Raw genomic sequence first — 18239 nt, 5'->3', positions numbered from 1 at the left:
TGTAGTCTCTGGTGCTATTCTCACCTTGAGAACATTTTGACCAAGAGTTGTGTTAAAACAGACCAAGACCTCACCTTCGACATAGACATAGGCACTAGATTCCTGAATCCCGTTCCAGGTCTTCAGACAGACAGTATACACTCCTTCATGCTCCTTGTACACAGCGCTTAGAGTGATGGAGGCCGTGTTGTCAGTCGTCTTCATGTCCACAGCACACGATTGCAGCAGTTGTATTCCTGACCAAATAACAAATTGGTCGGGTCATCATTTTGAATTGGTCACCAAGTGAGGACTTACCATCTCTGAACCAGGTGATGTCCTGCTGGAAAGGCAGCAGAGGTGACGTGAAGGAACAGCTCAGTGTGAGACTATCGCCTTCCTTCACCCATGTTGGCGGAAAGGTAGCAGCAAAGGCAGCTTCCTGTGAGGCTGAGAGGATGATTTCATGTTTTGGTCATTTCATTGGTACTATCCTTAAGCCTTAAGCCTACCATAGTTTAGGTAGTAAAGGCCCAGCCATTCAATGCAGTTCCTCAAGAAAACACTTCCCGTCTAGCTATTACTAGAAAAAGGAAGAAAATATGACATCTTTGTTTTTCAATATCACAACCACTAATAATGCTTTAATAAAAATAACATCGCATGGATGCTAGCTCGCCATCACTCAAAAGCTCGACCTCTATCTCCGTCAGCACAAAGGATGCTGCTATAGGGTAAATTTGCTGCTGCTGCGCTTTTGTCGATTGAGTGATTCGTGACGGAAAGCGCGACGGCTTCCATATGAGATAATAAAGCATCAGTAACATCAAGCGACAAACATGCTGACAAAGCTACATTCGAAGCTCAATGTGAGGCAATCCTGGCCATTGAGTGGTATCCATGTCACAGATGTTGGAATAGAAACATTTGAACAATGATCAGCTGAGGAATGGCTTCAAGCTGAATGAACAGGGAATAACTTGACAGTGTATTTCATTTTCAAGGTGTGTCAGGGACGGAACCTAGCAGTACAAATAAACCACATGGACTTGCTTTGTTTGATTAGCCCAGTACGTAACACCCCGTTTTTGCTGGGTTTTGTCTTTTTAGTTTTCTTGCTGAATTATATTTTTAGAACAGTCACGGGTGGCAAATGGCTCCCAGGCTGTGATGTAAAACAACGTATGTATAACAGGGGATACGGAGGAGTTTCATGTGTGGGCACAGTCCAGCGGCAAAAATCCAATTACACACAAGCAATTGGATGGGACAACAACATATTCAATGCCATTGTGGAAAGTTTTTGATAGCTACTTTTAACTTTCATTCAAAAATGGCGGAACAACAAACTTCTCATGGAAGTTATTTGTGCCTGGAGACAACAAAAAAATATTAAAAGTTGCTGCTGCGATAATGCCAGTTTTCTTCTCCCCCCTCATTATCCTCATTGTCTTGGGAAGTTTTCGTCAGCAGCTCTTGTGGAAAAGCTTGTTAAAGGGGACCTATTATGCTTTTTCCACTAAATTAAAACAGACCATTTTGGCAGGAAGCACAAATCCAAGGAAATTCAGCTGGAACAGGTGCAGATGATTTTGGAAGTTTTCTGTGCGGGTTATTGTGTGTAGCTGCTCTATAGGAGTCCATAAGACAATATAAAGGGTCAAAAAATAAGCAAAATAGGTCCCCTTTAATGTAGTGTATGTCTTTGTGTACAAACTGGCCAACTTTCACCACAGGGTGTCCGAGTAACGTAAAAAAACATTGATTGTATATTATTATGAAATAAAAGAAAGCTCATTGTATATAACTCCATGTATTGGTAGAGTTATACAATCATTATAAATCAAGGTGTCTGTCTATTCACTTTTCTTTTACGCCTGAATGTTTTTTCCCCCCGCTGGTTTGGTTCTTACCTCGAGTCGCGGAATCCTCACAACCAGCAGTGGCCCCTCGAAATGCTTCATGAAAGAACAAGAAAGATTGGTGACATCAAAATGTGGAGCTGTAAGTCTTAGTTGACAAAGTGAATTTTTTTATCTACTTGTTTAAAAGTATGTTTTACATATTGAGTTGACAAGGGACATTCCTTATTACAGTGAGAATGAAAAATTGTCTGTGAAATGGGTTATTTTTATTATTACATTATATTTCATATATGTGCTGATGAGGACAGCGGGTGAGATGAGTGAAGCCACCCACCTCATTGATGACGAATGTGTGAAAACACAAGGGCATTAAATGTAAATAGTTCCAGTCCCCCCCTTACTTACAAGCCCTTGGTTTTACTTCAATGTCAATGCAGATTGTTGCGATAACATTGCACACTTTATTGAAGCAGCCACGCAATAAAATCAATTGGACGGACGGAGTTCACCTGCTGCTAACAGATGTAGCTGCTAGTTATCAACAAACAAACATATCAATACCAGATGAGATTTAAAAGATCAACCTGATTGCTTGATGGGGTGATATTATAACGTGAGCAAAATTTAAAAAATGCGAATGCAGTTCCGCAGTGTCAAGCTAACGATGCTACAAGTGGCTAACTTTAACGACAATGTATATTGCTTGTTGCAAGCTTTCTGACTTGAGTTTGTAGATATAATGCAGAACCCTTACAATAATGTATGCTATATTGATGCTTTTTATTTTTGCATGGAAGGATGTTTATTTTTACTCAAAATCATTCCTGCTGGAAAAAACAGGATAGATCGGCTACCAGCATAGACCAGCATATGTTGTGTTTTCGTACCGGTAGCTAGCCTACGCTGGTCGTGCATAGCAGCACAAAAACATAACGTATGCTAGTATGCTCGTCCACCAGACGAGCATACCAGCAGAGATAAAGGGTCTGTGTGTCTGAAGTATGATTCATTTACATTTTCAGATTACGATGTGCAAACAGGGTTACTCACAATTCACTACAAGTGTGGCGAAGGTCATAGCTTCACCTAGGGGACTCTTGGCAACCACTTTGTAAACACCACCATCGCCAGGGGAGCATCTGATAAGATGCAAGATATCCTATTTTGTTATTTAAAATGGCATTCGCATAAAAAAGGCCTGTATTTTTTGGAGCATAATACCGTCTTATCTCCAGTGAATTAAGACCAAACGCTTGCTGAAGGCCGTAGTTCCATGGTGTCTCAGACCTTCTCAGTGGCTTGCCGTCTTTATACCTGAAGAGAGAGGGAAGGAAAGGGATATTCATGTGTTTATGAAAGGACTTTAGCGGGCACTAGCTACCATGTGATCTCTGGGGGTGGACAGCCTTGGACGATGCAGGACAGTTGGACCGTCATGCCCTCCCAGACAGTGTGGGCTCTGAGGGGCACGGCGAAGTCTGGAACCTTCTGACTCAGACGCTCCAGGTACCTCAAGTGCTCCGATGCCTTCTTTTGTGCCTGAGGCATAACAAAGATCCAAAAGGCGTATGTTTTGTATTTGATATTTTTTAAGCCAACAGAAAGAACCTGGCGACAGTTCGGCCATCAGCTGCCAGTCTATGAGAAGGACTATACAAAAATTAATGTATGATGACTCGGAGAATCAGTAAAATTTTTACTGTCTATCCAGCAAATGCATATTTTAACAGCGGATTTTGTGGAGCTCTGCGATTCTGAAATGTGGAATTATGCAGTATTTATGGAGGGGATTTTGCTTTGGTTTGTGCAATAGAAAGATAGAAAATTCAAACAAATATAATAGTCAAAATGGACTGAACCTGTGGTGAAGAAGTCAAATAGAAGCCATGGGGGCAAAGCAGTATTTCCGGGTCATAGCACTGTTTACCTCTTTGCGAAGGGCCAATTTGTCCACCCGAGTACGCAGCAAACGCCGGTTCCTGATCACACCTTTCTCCAGCTTCTCTGCCTCATTCCCAAACATTGTCCACTCGTCTCTGTGATAGTCTTCGTCACTGGCCAGAGTGTCCCTCAGGATTTCCCTGGTGGTGAAACTGACAGTTAAGAATGACGTAGCTTGTGTGGAATTTATTTGTCAGGTAATAAGTAGAGTACTACTGGACGCAACCAGCAGAGACACCACCTAGTTTGTGGTATAGAAGAACATGATGTAGCAAACTGATGGTGAAAAGTCTTGGTTGTGTTGTGTTCCTCAAGGCTCCATTTTGGGCTCAGCCTTGTTTGCGTATGGGGTTTATAACAACAAAATACAACATCCATTTTCAGTACCGCTTATCCTCACGAGGGTCACAGGCATGCTGGAGCCTATACCAGCTGTCTTTGGGCGAGAGGCACATATTAGCCAATCACACCCACATTCATACCTATGGACAATTTGGAGTCACCAATTAACCTAGCATGTTTTTGGAATGTGGGAAGAAACCGGAGTACCCGGAGAACATGCCAACTCCACACAGGGATGCGCAAACAGGGAATCAAACCCTAGCTATGTGGCCTGCGTGCTAACCACTCATCCACCGTGCAGTCAAAATACAATATTACATGCTATTGCTTTGCATGAAATCTAGTGTTTTTAATTTTACGTTGTTCCTGCCATGGTTTTGCACAATAACTAGGCACTTAAACATATAAGTGCAGTTATTTAAATAAGACATTCTCATTGCCAGATGGGTGTGTTTCATGGTCTAGTTTATGATCAACCCTTTTCTGATCTGTGACAGCCACTCAGGCATGAAGGGCCAAACAAATATTTACAATAATTGGCAGGGAAACGCACAAACAGCACAAATGCACATAGATATGTGCAAAGCCCCGCGCTCAAAAGCAACAGGCCCTTATGTGACCTTTTGTGTTGCAGGCTCTTTATAATCAAGTATTATTCTGTCTCTAAGTTGTCAAAAGAACCACTGGAGCACGTCAATAGGGAGCGAGAGCTTATAATTTGTGCTGCATTTTGATTTATTAATAATGTAGAAGACAAAAAAAAAAAACGCTCCTTTGAAAATAGAACAGTCATGCATTCGTCAGTCAAGTTATGCCTGCGAAAAGGAAATAGAAGCCATTATATTATCAATCTGTATCAGGCGCACCTGGAGTGGAGAAACAAAAATTTCACGCAAATCACAAGAATTGACATGCCCCACACGTTTCAGAAAATGGTGTGCCAAATCCTCGAGAGCTTTAAATGCCATCCGTCTTTCTTATACCCAGTCAGTCGGCACCAGGCAGTGCTAGATGGCATTCACGGCCAGAATATTTTGGGAGAATTAACAGGAGGGACAATCCAAAGGTGAATGAAGGAGACGGCTGCGGGGATTGGTCGTTTGGCCGCGGACCATTGCTCATTACTGTCACATGTGTTTTGGTTTTCAAGAACGTCAGATTCCATCCTTGTTGACTTATGTCCACTTTCCAATTACCCATTGCAACTCAAGAATAACTCCTTATCTTCCTTAGGAAAGTGACATCTGTACACCGTTTTTTGATTTTTATTTTTTTGGTTGGATAAGATGGCTGCAAGGTGCACACAGCTAGGAGACAAGGGTTCGATTACCCGCATGGACATCTCTGTGTGGAGTTTGCATGTTTTCCCCGTGTGTGGGTGGGTCTTCTCCGGGTACTCTGGTTTCATCCCACATTCCAAAAACATGCTAGGTTAATTGGAGACTCCAAATTGTCCATAGGTATGAATGTGAGTGTGAATGGTTGTTTGTCTATATGTGCCCTGTGATTGGTTGGCGCCCCGCCTCTCGCCCGAAGACAGCTGGGATAGGTTCCAGCACCCCGTGAAACCCTCGTGAGAATAAGAGGTAAAAAAAATGAATGAATGAATTACCAATTACCAAAAAAACAAATATCGTAGCCATAACTGAGCTCCAGACTTTTTTTTAACACAGTGGTCCCTAACTTGAAAATTTTGGTGCACACACCAAAATTGACTTGCAAAATACTAGGGCTGTCAATTGATTAAAATATTTGATCGTGATTAATTGCATTTTGCATGTCCACAGTTAACTCACAATTAATGGTATTTAATCACAGATAGAAATACATTTTTATCTATAATAAGAAAGGGTATTTAAGGTGGCCAATTGCAATTGTTCTCTCTGCATCTTTGAAGAGTAGCACCATGCTAGCCTCAAAACAATTGTAAAATGAGCCGAGAGTAAATATTGTTCAACATCATGGTCGAGGGGCAGGATACAAAAACTAGGTCAGAGATTTCAGCTGTCAGGTTCCAATCTGAGGATCAAAGTGAGGAAATGCAAAACCACATGAACAGTTCTAGTTAAGGTGCCGGAGTGGCAGGCCAAGAAAAATCTACGACAAGCAGAGGCGAAGGATGGTAAGAACACTCAAACTCAACCCGCAGACCAGATCCAAAGACCTACAACATGATCTTGGTGCAGATGGTGTCACTGTGCATCCTTCTATATATACTATTTAGCTATTCTTGGAGAGTCATGCGGAAGACGCCTTTTCTGCGCACATGCCACAAACGAAGTCACTTGAGGTATGCTAAAGAACATTTGGACAAGGCAGCTCCATTTTGGAATATGGCGCTGTGGACTGATGAAACAAGTGGTGGTATGCATGGCAGATGTAGAACACAGCATTCCAAGACAAACACTTGCTACCCACAGTAACATTTGGTGGTGGTTCCATCATGCTGTGGGGCTGTGTGGCCAGTGCAGGTACTGAAAATCTTGTTCAAGTTGAAGGTCACATGGATATCCGCATATTCTTGCCAACAGTGTTCAAGAACCAGAACAATGTTGAAGTTGCGGGGCTGGAGAGTGCTAACAACACAATGACCCGAAACATTGCTCAAATTCTACTAAGGCATTCATGCAGAGGAACAAGTACAACGTCATCTCAATCCCCAGACCTAAATAGTGGGGGTGCTCCAATCGATCGGCCACAGATCGGTATCAGGCGATATCAAAACATTGCAATATACGACCATTTAATCACAGTCTGAAGCCCTGCAGAAGGAAAAATGAGCCAATTAAGACATACATAAAACTTGTGTTCATGTGTTACTATAATTGTGGTCTGGTGCTAGGAGAGCAAATTAGCAGGTGGATAGGAAATGACGTCTGAGATTCAGAGTTGAGTTTTAGCTTGGTTAAAACCGTATTTAACAAAGAGGTGGCAATCAGCTTGCATTAGATAGATTTTTAGAAGCATACATGATCCTCATGACAGCCTGACAGCCTTGCAGGGATTTCTGTTCTCATTCCATGATAATAAGTGACGTAAAAAGTATGGCAGACATGCCACTAAAAATACTAAACAGATAACAAAAACAAATCTTTTGTAATTCAAATTCTACTGCTAGAGACAAGTCTTAAATGCAAAGAAGGGAGCATTAAATTAAAGAGAAATATGACCCAGATAATATGACAGCTATACCTAATGACGCAGTCAAGTCACAAGAGAGGACATCAACCCCAAAATTATGTATTTTGGGGTTGTATTTAAATTATGTATTTAAAAGTCTTTTTTTTAAAGTTTATTTAAGTGAATGAATGGCAGCATCCATTAGTAGCCCTAATCGGTTAATTTTGTCTTCTTTGTGCAAATGAACAAGGGTCCTCTGACTGACTCCAATAGTGTTCATGGTTTTGGCTTTTGAGATGCCAAATGAGGACCCCTGTCCACAGCTGGCCTTCCATCAATGCATGAGAGTGGAGGAAGGAAGTTTATTTAGACCAGCTTTGGCATACAAGAAATAAAATGCAGCTCTTTGCACTGTAATTTCATGCAGGGCAAAAGACCCGCAGATTTGAATTCACTCGCATGTGGCGAGCTTTATGATGATCACCCAGGAAGGAAGCCATCGAGTTGTCAATTGTTGCCATTTTCATTCCATAAAAAGCCTTGAAAAATAGGTCACATAAGATGCAGAATGGAATTTGTCCCCATTGCATCGAAGCTGCCAAAGCATTTAAAAACTGTTAGTGCTTGTCACAGTAGCTAAGTCTCCACCTAGATGTTATCTTTTTTTTTGTTTAATTAACTGCACTGTCTTTTAATCATTTCATCCCATACTACAGTGTATTAAAGGTCTCCTATTATGTAAAATCACATCTGTGATGTGCGCTTACTGCCCTTTTATGAGCACAAAACGTATTGAAAATCATATAAACACAAACATATCATCTTCCTCGCTTGTTTGCTCCACTGACGCACTCACTTTTGAAGTTACGGGTTTTTGTGACATCATGATGGAAAAAACTTCCTTGCTAACGGACATGCCCCTAGCTAGATGATCCCACCCTGTGACAGTTTTGTGAAAAATCAGGCTTTGTTACACATCTTAAAATAAAACCCAGGCCCAGCCATAGACATGGGAGATATAAGTTATACCATTTAGTTTATCATCAGCAAAGAGGATAACCTAGCATGATGTTGCTGTTAAAATGTGAGTGCAATGTTAGCACTGTAGCTGACGTAGCCCTGGACTGGTCGTCAGTCATAGACATAAACTACATAGAGACAAACCTCCCTTCACACTCACCTGTGGACAATTTAGAGTTGGCAGTTAAGTTATTTTAGTGTTACCATAAAACGAGGTTATAAGGGACGGTGAGTTAATAAAGGACAATTTACGGGAAAATGTTTTTTGAACAATTTGTTCAAGAATATATGCTTCTTTGAAAAATACAACACAAAGCAGCTTCCTTTTTAACATGAAAAAGCAGAATTACATTTAAAACATTTTCCCAAAAATTGTCCCTTATTACCCCACCGTCCCTTATAACCCCGTTTTTACTCATCATTTCGAGCAGTTTACAAAAGTGGGACCTCTTAGAATTGTTGAAAAATAACATGGGACTTTTAATCCATAAACTTATTTTCTTTCTGGAATGCCGTAAAACTAACCAGTACACTCACCATGTTTTATGGCGGGGGACGTTTTCCATGTTCAGGATCTCCTTGACGGACATCACATCAGCAGGGATGATGGGATAGAAATCAGAATATGGGACTTCCTGGTCACTGTGAGGAGAATAGCAGTGAACATACAGTGCATCCGGAAAGTATTCACAGCGCTTCACTTTTTCTACATTTTGTCATGTTAAAGCCTCATTGCAAACTGTATTAAATTAATCTCTTACCTCAAAATTCTACACAAAATACTCCATTATGACAATGTGAAAAAGGTTTTTTTGACATGTTTTGAATTTATTAAAAATAGAAAACAAAAAAAATCACATTTACATAAGTATTCACAGCTTTTGCTTAATACTTTGTTGATCCACCTTTGGCAGCAATTACAGCCTCAAGTCTTTTTGAATATGATCCCACAAGTTTAGCACACCTATCTTTAGGCAGTTTTGCCCATTCTTCTTTGCAATAAGTCTCAAGCTCCATCAGGTTGGATGGGAGACGTCTGTGCACAGCCATTTTCAGATCTCTCCAGAGATGTTCGATCGGATTCAAGTCTGGACTCTGGCTGGGCCACTCCAGGACATTCACAGAGTGGTTCTGAAGCCAATCTTTTGAGATCTTGGCTGTGTGCTAATGTCTACTGTCTATATGGTCAAGGTACATGACCAGTCTACTGAGGTCAAGAGCGCTCTGAAGCAGGTTTTCATCCAGGATATCTCTATATATTGCTGCATTCATTTTCCTTCTATCCTGACTAGTCTGCCAGTTCCTGCTGCTGAAAAACATCCCCACAGCATGATGCTGCCACCACCATGCTTCACTGTAGGGATGGTATTGGCCTGGTGATGAGCAGTGCCTGGTTTCCTCCAAACATGGCGCGTGGCATTCACACCAAAGAGTTCAATCTTTGTTTCTCATGGTCTGAGAGTCATTCAGGTGCTTTTTGGCAAATTCCAGACGGGCTGCCATGTTCCTTTTACTAAGGAGTGGCTTTCGTCTGGCCACTCTACCATACAGGCCTGATTGGTGGATTGCTGCAGAGATGGTTGTCCTTCTGGAAGGCTCTCCTCTTTCCACAGAGGAACGCTGGAGCTCTGACAGAGTGACCATCGGGGCCTTGGTCACCTCCCTGACTAAGGCCCTTCTTCCCCGATCGCTCAGTTTAGAAGGCCGGCCAGCTCTAGGAAGAGTCCTGGTGGTTCCAAACGTCTTCCATTTACGAATAATGGAGGCCACTGTGCTCATTGGGACCTTCAAAGCAACAGAAATTTTTCTGTATCCTTCCCCAGATTTGTGCCTCAAGACAATCCTGTCTCACAGGTCTACAGACAGTTCTTTTGACTTCATGCTTGGTGTTTGTGCTCTGACATGCACAGTCAACTGTGGGACCTTATATAGACAGTTATTATATTTCCAAATCATGTCCAATCAACTGAATTTACTGCAGGTGGACTCCAATTAACCTGTAGAAAGATCTCAAGGATGATCAGTGGAAAAAAGATGCACCTGAGCTCAATTTTGAGCTTCATGGCAAAGGCTGTGAATACTTATGTAAATGTGATTTTTTTTGTTTTTTATTTTTAATAAATTCAAAACATGTCAAAAAACCCTTTTTTCACATTGTCATAATGGAGTATTTTGTGTAGAATTTTGAGGTAAGAGATTAATTTAATTCAGTTTGGAATGAGGCTGTAACATGACAAAATGTAGAAAAAGTGAAGCGCTGTGAATACTTTCCGGATGCACTGTAGTTGTATGTCAACAGACGATTCAGGTGGAATGGATGCAGTAGATTCATTTTGAACTTTGACTCTTATATTCAAGAGACTAATGTTCATATTTTTGTCACCTTACCTACCGGCACTAGAAGGCAGCAAGGGCTTTCTCGTTTCTAAAAAACCCAAAGGTTTCATTTTGTCACATGCCCCCGGGTGGATTCCGTCATAGAAAGTGACAACTCTTATCTCCACAGACAGTAAGGAGCTTAATTTTTTGTTATATTTTTGGAGGGGGACTCTTGTGACAAACACGCAAAAGTAAACAATGACAAACAAAACAACATAAAGCACAAGTAGAAATGGGTGACAGGCAGGCGCTCTTTGAAATGTCAATAGTGCTAATACCCTGTGTCGGAGGGAAGCTGGCGGTAAGCTGGCGAGTGAGCATGGTTGTGCGGCTCGGTAGAACTGTCAGCATTCTCAGTTAACAGGCCTTTTCAGAGATCTTACATTTGGAATTTGCAGTTTCAGTCTACTCAGCTGCATACTGTAGTCTTCCTTTTTAAAGATTATTGTTTAAGACCCCATATTAAGTATGCTTTGTGGTGTCAAAGAGTGTCAAGTGGGTGATTTTTGGTTGTTTCTTGCTTTTCAAATAAAAGCTTTCTCCTCCTGTTGCAAAATCTGCCGCCTGACCTGTTTTATCCGAAGTGAGATAAATCCGGTGAGGTTATTGCTCACCAGTGTGCACACACATGCATTAACATCAACATGGAGTTTATATAATAAGGAACAGGGGCCACTGTTGTAATCACGAGATGGGAAAGGCAATAAAACTAAATGGCTATTTACATTAGGGACAACTGGACTACAATATGGGGATCTGTACTTCAGTACATTCTATAGCAGTAATGTAGTCATGATGAGGAGGCAGACAGGCAGACACATGCACAGAAACACTCCTGCAGACAATATACACACGTGTAAGCCTACACCCAAGCATTAGCTTGTCCATTTAAAGCACAATCAAGTTAGATGACCTCTGCGAGATGAGCTCGGCGTCAAATTTGGTTGAAGTTGAAAGACATCCTTGTAACTTGAGAAGCATCACCTCCTAATCCATAGATGACCAATGCACTTTTACAATTGAATTTACAACTCGAGGCCCAAGAGAGCCCAAGAGATGGCATTGGTGGGATTGAGATGCAGCAACTGTTTGATGTCATGGTTAGTGTACAGGTTTTTCCAAGTCAAATACTTTCCAAAGTTGGATGGTTATTAATGAGACCATTTGGACGGACCTGTCAGCCAAGAGATGGCATTAGGAGCATGGGAATGGAAAAAGTTTTGTGACATTTTGTGGGATGGTTAGCTCTGAGGCCATCAATGGTGCACAAATTTTGAAGAACGTGGAGGACCTGTGACCCCAGAGATGGATGAGGCACGAGTAAGATTGGAATGTCTTCAGTAGTCTTAGGTCTTCAGTACACTACTACGACAAAGTTTCATGATAAATGGTATCAGAAGTGGGATACAAGGCTCGACAATAACGATATCCCGATGGCCCGGGGCAAGTTAAAGCAAAATTCGGGCAAGTAAATCCAATCAGTGATATTCCCATCGGGCAAGTGCACTTTGGCATGCCATACTGCGAAGAGTTTTTTTTAAAAGCGGTTCTTGTTGGGTGTTGGTAAAACACGGACTGTGTAATTCCGGTGGTAATTTGCAAACCAATCCTTGCAAATCTTGAAATGGACCAATCAGAATCGTTTATTTAGACCGCGGTCCGCAATCCACAGTCCGCGTTTTACCCACACCCGTTCTTGTTCGCGATCAATCAATCAGCGATCGTTTCACTACGAAAACATCTATCATGGCGTCCCTGCCAACATCGTCTAATTCTTCAACAACTTATGAAGGAAAACACCAAAAACTGATGAATCATTCATTTTACATGGAGCAAGTTCGGGCAAGTAGTTCCCACCTTAAAGATTCCCCATGGGCAAGTAATTTTTGTTTTTAATGTAGAGCCCTGGGATAGTTGGCCGGACAAGCCCATTTGGAAAACATGTCAGACATGTGACCTGAGAGATAGCGGAGGAAGCTTGGTACTGGGGCAATTCTTTGGTGTCATGACCAGTATACAGGTTTTCAACTAAGTGATGATTGGGATGCGGCAACAGACCATGATTGCATATGACTATGGTCTCAGAAGTCATCTGTGGTGTGCCCATTGAGAATGTGACCTTAAAGACTGCTGCTCATTGACATACGGCATCAGATATTTTTAGCCACACAACCCACAGTTATGTGAAACTGAGTCAACTTCATTGAATTTGGTATTTTTGTGATATGAAAGCCATGAAGCTTTATGGATTTTAAGTTAGCTCTTTTAACAGAAGTCATTGTTGCAATTTGTAGTGATTTTCTCTTTCTAATCGTTTGCTTTCTAATGGACTGAACACCCATCTGCCACCTTTACTTCTGGTTAACAGGTTTTTGTTTATCTGTGAAACAAGCCACATTGCAGTGTGGCAGAAGTTTGTATTTACTCAAGTGTGTATCCAACAGTCAACTATAAGCCCCCCCCCCCGGGCGTTTCAACAAGCCACCTCACAAGTGGCTATGTAAATTGACATGTGACTTCTCGTTTCTCTGTTTGTGTTCAACGGCACATAATGAACAAGGTCTTCTTTTTATGTCGTCTTATTTTGTTGTCTATCTTCTTTGTATAGCTTAACGCTGAGAGTAAGCTGAGAGTCCCTTCAATTATGTAGCACCGGAGCCTGCGGCCGTGCCATTTCGCTGGAGTAGAGAGAGCAGATATACGCACAGGCAGGAGGCTCTGACCCTGCTGCATGCGAACGAGCCAGATCCGCATGCCCTTAACGTGAGTGCCAGCGCAAGCAAACACACAGAGATTATCCTCTGACTGTGTACGCGACAATGTGTTTGTGCTTTGCAAACATTTAATAACAGCTTCCTCAATTTTATGCAGAAAGAGGAAATAAAAAAAAGGGAAATCCCCACATGAACAATTAAACAACGCGCACAAAGGTGCTGACTTCTATAATTACTTGGTCTGCTTCTATTCTTCTGTCTTTCTTTTGCTGCTTCTCCTCCCCGTTTGGCTGGAGGCACATTGTCTTCTGCTTTTTCATCTGTCCATCACGTTTCCATAGGACTTTGTATTTCTTTGAATTTGGTGTTAATGTTATGCAGTGCTTAAATGTGATCTGAGTGGATTTAAGTAGTCAAAGATGCGTTGATACGATGATCCCAGATGACTCGGATAACAGAACTTCACACACAATTGTAACGAGTAGCTGTAGTGATGGTGTTTCTCTTAAAAAAGGTGCAAGTAGTTTTTATTGAGAAGCCATCATGGCTTTTAACTAATATTAAAATTTTTCTCATTTTTGCTGACTTTTAAACTTTAAAGTCTGTGCACATATTATATCATAAACACTTGCGTTGTGTCTGCTGGGATACATACGGTTGTCAACTGACATACATTGCAAGTTGAAGACTTAATGGGGAGCAATGGGACTCCTGTACTCCTGTACTGTACAAATTGCGGCCTCTACTTTAATTAATGCCAGCAAATAGGCAATAAATATGCATTTAAGTCTGAACAAATGTCAAGTCAAGGTCCATTTTGTATTATACAACAGGCTGCTAAGACTACTGTTGGCAATCCTTCTATTCTTCGGCCTACTAGCTTCTCCTATTTTGAGGAAGTATCCCTTGACGGGCTTACAAAACTTGTTATTGCAGCAAAACAAACAACACGCCTGCTTGACCTGCTTCCTGAGAAACACGTTAAAGAGCTGTTCCCAATTTTAGGTCCTTCAATCTTAAACATTATAAATTCATCGCTTTCCTCCGGCACGGTGTCTGCACTTTCAAGACTACGTGATTCAATGTCTACTCAAAAAAAAACAAACCTCGACCCAGGGAGTATTTGTAGTTACAGGCTAGTGTCTAACCTCCCATTTATTTAGAAAATCCTTGGAATAAATTGTAGCGCAACAGCTTAATGATCACATCGCCTCTAGCAATTTATTTGAACCTGGTTTTAGGGTGAACCACTCCACTGAATCCGATCTTCTTTTATCTGTGGATTGTGACACCTCCTCAACATTATTATGACTAGATCTCAGTGTTGCCTTTGATACCGTCAATCAATCAATCAATGAGTGCTTGGCTTTCTACATGCTGCTGCTCGGCGACATCATTCACAAACGTAAGGTTAGCTTTCACTATTATGACGACACTCAGCTACCGAAATGCTAACGGACCCACAGGATTACTCTAGTCCACATCAGTGAGACATTTTTGAGGAACATTTTGTAGGGTGCAGAACTTACATCACTCTCAGAAAGACAGGAAGTCCCACACACTGCTTGTTCTGAACAGGTGGAGGGGATCGACGGAGGGGATCTGCATTTTAAAGCAAATATCGACCGATGTTGATACCGTTCTTTTTCACTAATATCGGCCGACGATTTCATTCTAATTCTATTCACCCCCATTTTAATTATAGTTAAGTTTCCCTGGAAAATGACTCCTGAAGACTCTGGTGTTCAACATGACCCAGAACACTGGTGATAGTGTTGTACCTGGATGTGAATGTCTTCTTCTTGGTATGAGACGACAGGTCCATGCTGTGAGACGTACGGGACGATGACGACTCCTGCTCTCGCTGCATCACAGTCCTGGTTTCCATGGTAACTCAACCCCAACGGATACCTGTGGAGGTGCGTGGGAGGCAAGAGTTTCAATGCAGTGTGCCTGAAACATTTCTATATATGAAAAAAAAACCTTAAGACTACATTTATTGTTAATATATAGTATCTGAACTATTATATGTCCTGTGGCAAAAATAGATTTTTAGCATTTCAACGGTCCTTTTGGTTCAGATTTCAGTGTCAAGTTGGATGTGGTCCATCTCCTTTAAAATTAATCCTGCAATACTGATAATATTTCATTAATCAACCAGCAAGGAGAGTTCTACACACCCAACAAACCACCAAAATCAGGTGACCACATAGTTACTGTATATATCTACCATTGACACAAACGTAATGGTCTGTTTCTCATCTCATTCAATTACAATGTGGAAGACCACGTTGGCTTACAGGCCTTTTATTTCCCTTGTTGGATTCCTCTTCTTAGTGTTGAACAAGAGGAGGGTTTTTTTAATGCAGTTAATGGACGGCTAATTCCTAACAAACTAAAATTGACCACCTTCTATGAATAGACCTTGGAAAAAAAAACATAACACAACCATTAGTTTTCTCCACAGAGCATACAGTCAGGCGCAGATTGTATTCTCTTTTGTGGGTATAAAAAAACCCCAACTCATTTTCTGTTTGCTGGTATATTATGTATAATATTACCCTATTATGCAAAAGTAACTTTTTAATGATGTTCAAACAGTAATATCTGTCCTTAGAGCCTGTTTATGAGCAATAAACATGAGAAAAATCATCTACCTCACTTGTTCGCTACACTTTTATGAAGAAAAAGCTCCTTCCTACCAGCTCTGACCTTCCCCTCGTTAAATCAGTCCCCCCTGTGTACAGTGTATGCCTACCACTTCGCTACACGTCTTAAACTAATGACCAAACCTCTGCCAACTATCCGTCAGATGCGAGAGATATGAATTTGATCATGCTGGTTTCCTTCAGCAAATAGGCTGACTTAGTACAGTCGTCTCTCGCTACATCACCGTTTGAACATCGTTCCCTTGCTCAACTGTTTTTTGTTTTGTTGTTGTTTTTTTTAAATTAATGAATAAATGATTGCTGTTTTGTAGTTGACCTAAGTATATTAGGATTGGATGTTGAAATGAAGGCTTGATCACCAGAACAACAGGCTTTTATTGCAGGTTTGAATTATCTTACAACAGGCACACTAATAATAACGTAATAATCCTAATCATAATCATAACATGGACTACTGTTGTGGGCCGTAATCCAGATAAAACACAACTAGGAACCCTCAGTGTTACTTTACTTCATAATTAGCATTTAGAATGTTGTGAATGGTCTAACTACAGGAATATTCATTTATTCATTTTCTATGTCCCTTCATCCTCATGAGGAGGCGGGCGTGCTGGAGCCTACCCCAGCTGTCTCCGGGCGAGAGGCGGGGTACACCCTGGACTGGTGGCCAGCCAATCACAGGGCACATATAGACACACAGTTTGGAGTCACCAATTAACCTAGGATGTTTTTGGAATGTGGGAGGAAACCGGAGTACCCGGAGAAAACCCCCACATGCATGGGGAGAACATGCAAACTCCACACAGAGATGGCCAAGGGTGGAATTGAACCCTGGTCCCCTAGCTGTGAGGTGTGCGCGTGATACATTGTTACGTTTTTTTTTTTTAGAGGGCTTCATAGCCAAAATAGGTACCTCGAATGGCGTGCATTGTAAGATAGCTCAAACTAACTAAATTCCAATAAAGTTTAACTACAAGAATATTCCATTTATTAATAATAAATCCAACTTCATGGTTGGGGCTGGAACTAATTAACCACCATAAACAAACCATTAACCACCATGTTGCTGTTAAAATGTGAGTGTAATGTTAGTACTGTGGCTCATATAGCTAAACTAGTGTTAGTTACATTAGCCAAGCTAATGTTACTCAGTTGTATGTGATATATAGCATCGATTACGCTGGATAAGTGCGGTTACAGTGTACAGCATATTTAAAAGCAGAAAAAGTACATTATATGTCAACATCGCCTCTTGGAGTCAAACACAGCTCATTAGCATTATAGCTACAGACACGTAAATCGCTATGATCCCAATAGGGCTTTACTAAAAGCACTTTTAACCTGTGTAAATTCCAGCATCAAAAACTCTTGTGGGATCTATGACACTTATATAAAGTGGCTGAAAAATACTACAATATGGACCTTTAAAAATTTAACAGAGACAAAAGAGTTCCTGTTCTTATGGTTGAAGGGAAGAAAAAAAAATCTTCATGTCTCAGGCTTTCTGCCGTCCCCCTGTGTGCAATTAAGAGCTCCGTCCATTGAGGACATCAAAATAAAAGGCCATTAAAAAGTTCAAGTGACTGTAGAAACAAGTCGAGTCTCTCAAGAGAAACAAAAGGAAAAAAAAAAAACGGCTTCTGCAGAGCAGCAAGACGCAGGTGCACTGTCAAGGCTCGGTTAGTTTTTATATGTCAATGGGGTAAATCGTGCGCTCTTAAACGTGAGTAACCTTTCACGGCTCAAGACAGGCAGAAAATCTGCACCCCAGCTGTGCTATGTTAAGCAAGCCCCACTCACTTTTCCTTAAGGAAACAGGTGGAGTCCTCTGGATCACTTCCTTTCCTCTGCGTGTCTCCTCAAAGGTCTTGCTGGATAACCTCTCCCTGTCTACATCTGTGGAGAACACAATGCTCTTCCACTGTCAAGTTGTCAAATATAGACTGATGACACATCCCCTGTGCTTACTAACACATACACACATGATATAACCCTCTGTCAGTTTTTTTTGTTTTTTTAAAAAGACAAGCCACGAGGCAACAGAAGACGATGAATGACCCCAGCAGCTGAAGGGAACAGCTGGAACGTTCTCTGGGGAAGGAACAATTGGCCTGCAAATCTCTATTTGATAACTTTGACTGAAAGAAATATGTATTTTGATACACTTGATGTATTCTACAAAGTGCTGACTTAAAGGGGTGCTAAGAGAA

At 41.2% G+C, this 18239-nt stretch overlaps 1 protein-coding gene across 4 annotated transcripts in view; it reads right to left on the bottom strand.

Annotated features, from left to right (window-relative positions):
- Positions 1 to 18239, bottom strand: part of myom3 (myomesin 3) — a 54417-nt gene that overhangs the window by 35955 nt on the left and 223 nt on the right. Inside the window, exons 2-11 of one of the 4 annotated variants that reach the window (XM_078790763.1) lie at positions 17830 to 17925; positions 15142 to 15271; positions 8805 to 8909; positions 3772 to 3925; positions 3226 to 3383; positions 3066 to 3158; positions 2895 to 2983; positions 1893 to 1937; positions 298 to 429; positions 75 to 236 (exon numbers count right to left, since the gene is read on the bottom strand). In XM_078790763.1, the coding sequence (XP_078646889.1) occupies positions 75 to 236; positions 298 to 429; positions 1893 to 1937; positions 2895 to 2983; positions 3066 to 3158; positions 3226 to 3383; positions 3772 to 3925; positions 8805 to 8909; positions 15142 to 15248 (1045 nt within the window). In that variant the 5' untranslated portion in view covers positions 15249 to 15271; positions 17830 to 17925. Of the gene's footprint in view, positions 1 to 74; positions 237 to 297; positions 430 to 1892; positions 1938 to 2894; positions 3004 to 3065; positions 3159 to 3225; positions 3384 to 3771; positions 3926 to 8804; positions 8910 to 15141; positions 15272 to 17829; positions 18220 to 18239 lie in introns of those variants that run through there. The other 3 variants (XM_078790762.1, XM_078790764.1, XM_058053785.2) reach the window with 3 other exon arrangements.

This window comes from Doryrhamphus excisus, linkage group LG5 (assembly GCF_037039965.1).
Source record: "Doryrhamphus excisus strain RoL-2023G ecotype Guam linkage group LG5, RoL_Dexc_Guam_v1.1, whole genome shotgun sequence".
Classification (NCBI taxonomy): domain Eukaryota; kingdom Metazoa; phylum Chordata; class Actinopteri; order Syngnathiformes; family Syngnathidae; genus Doryrhamphus; species Doryrhamphus excisus.
This window is presented reverse-complemented; position numbering and strand designations above follow the sequence as displayed.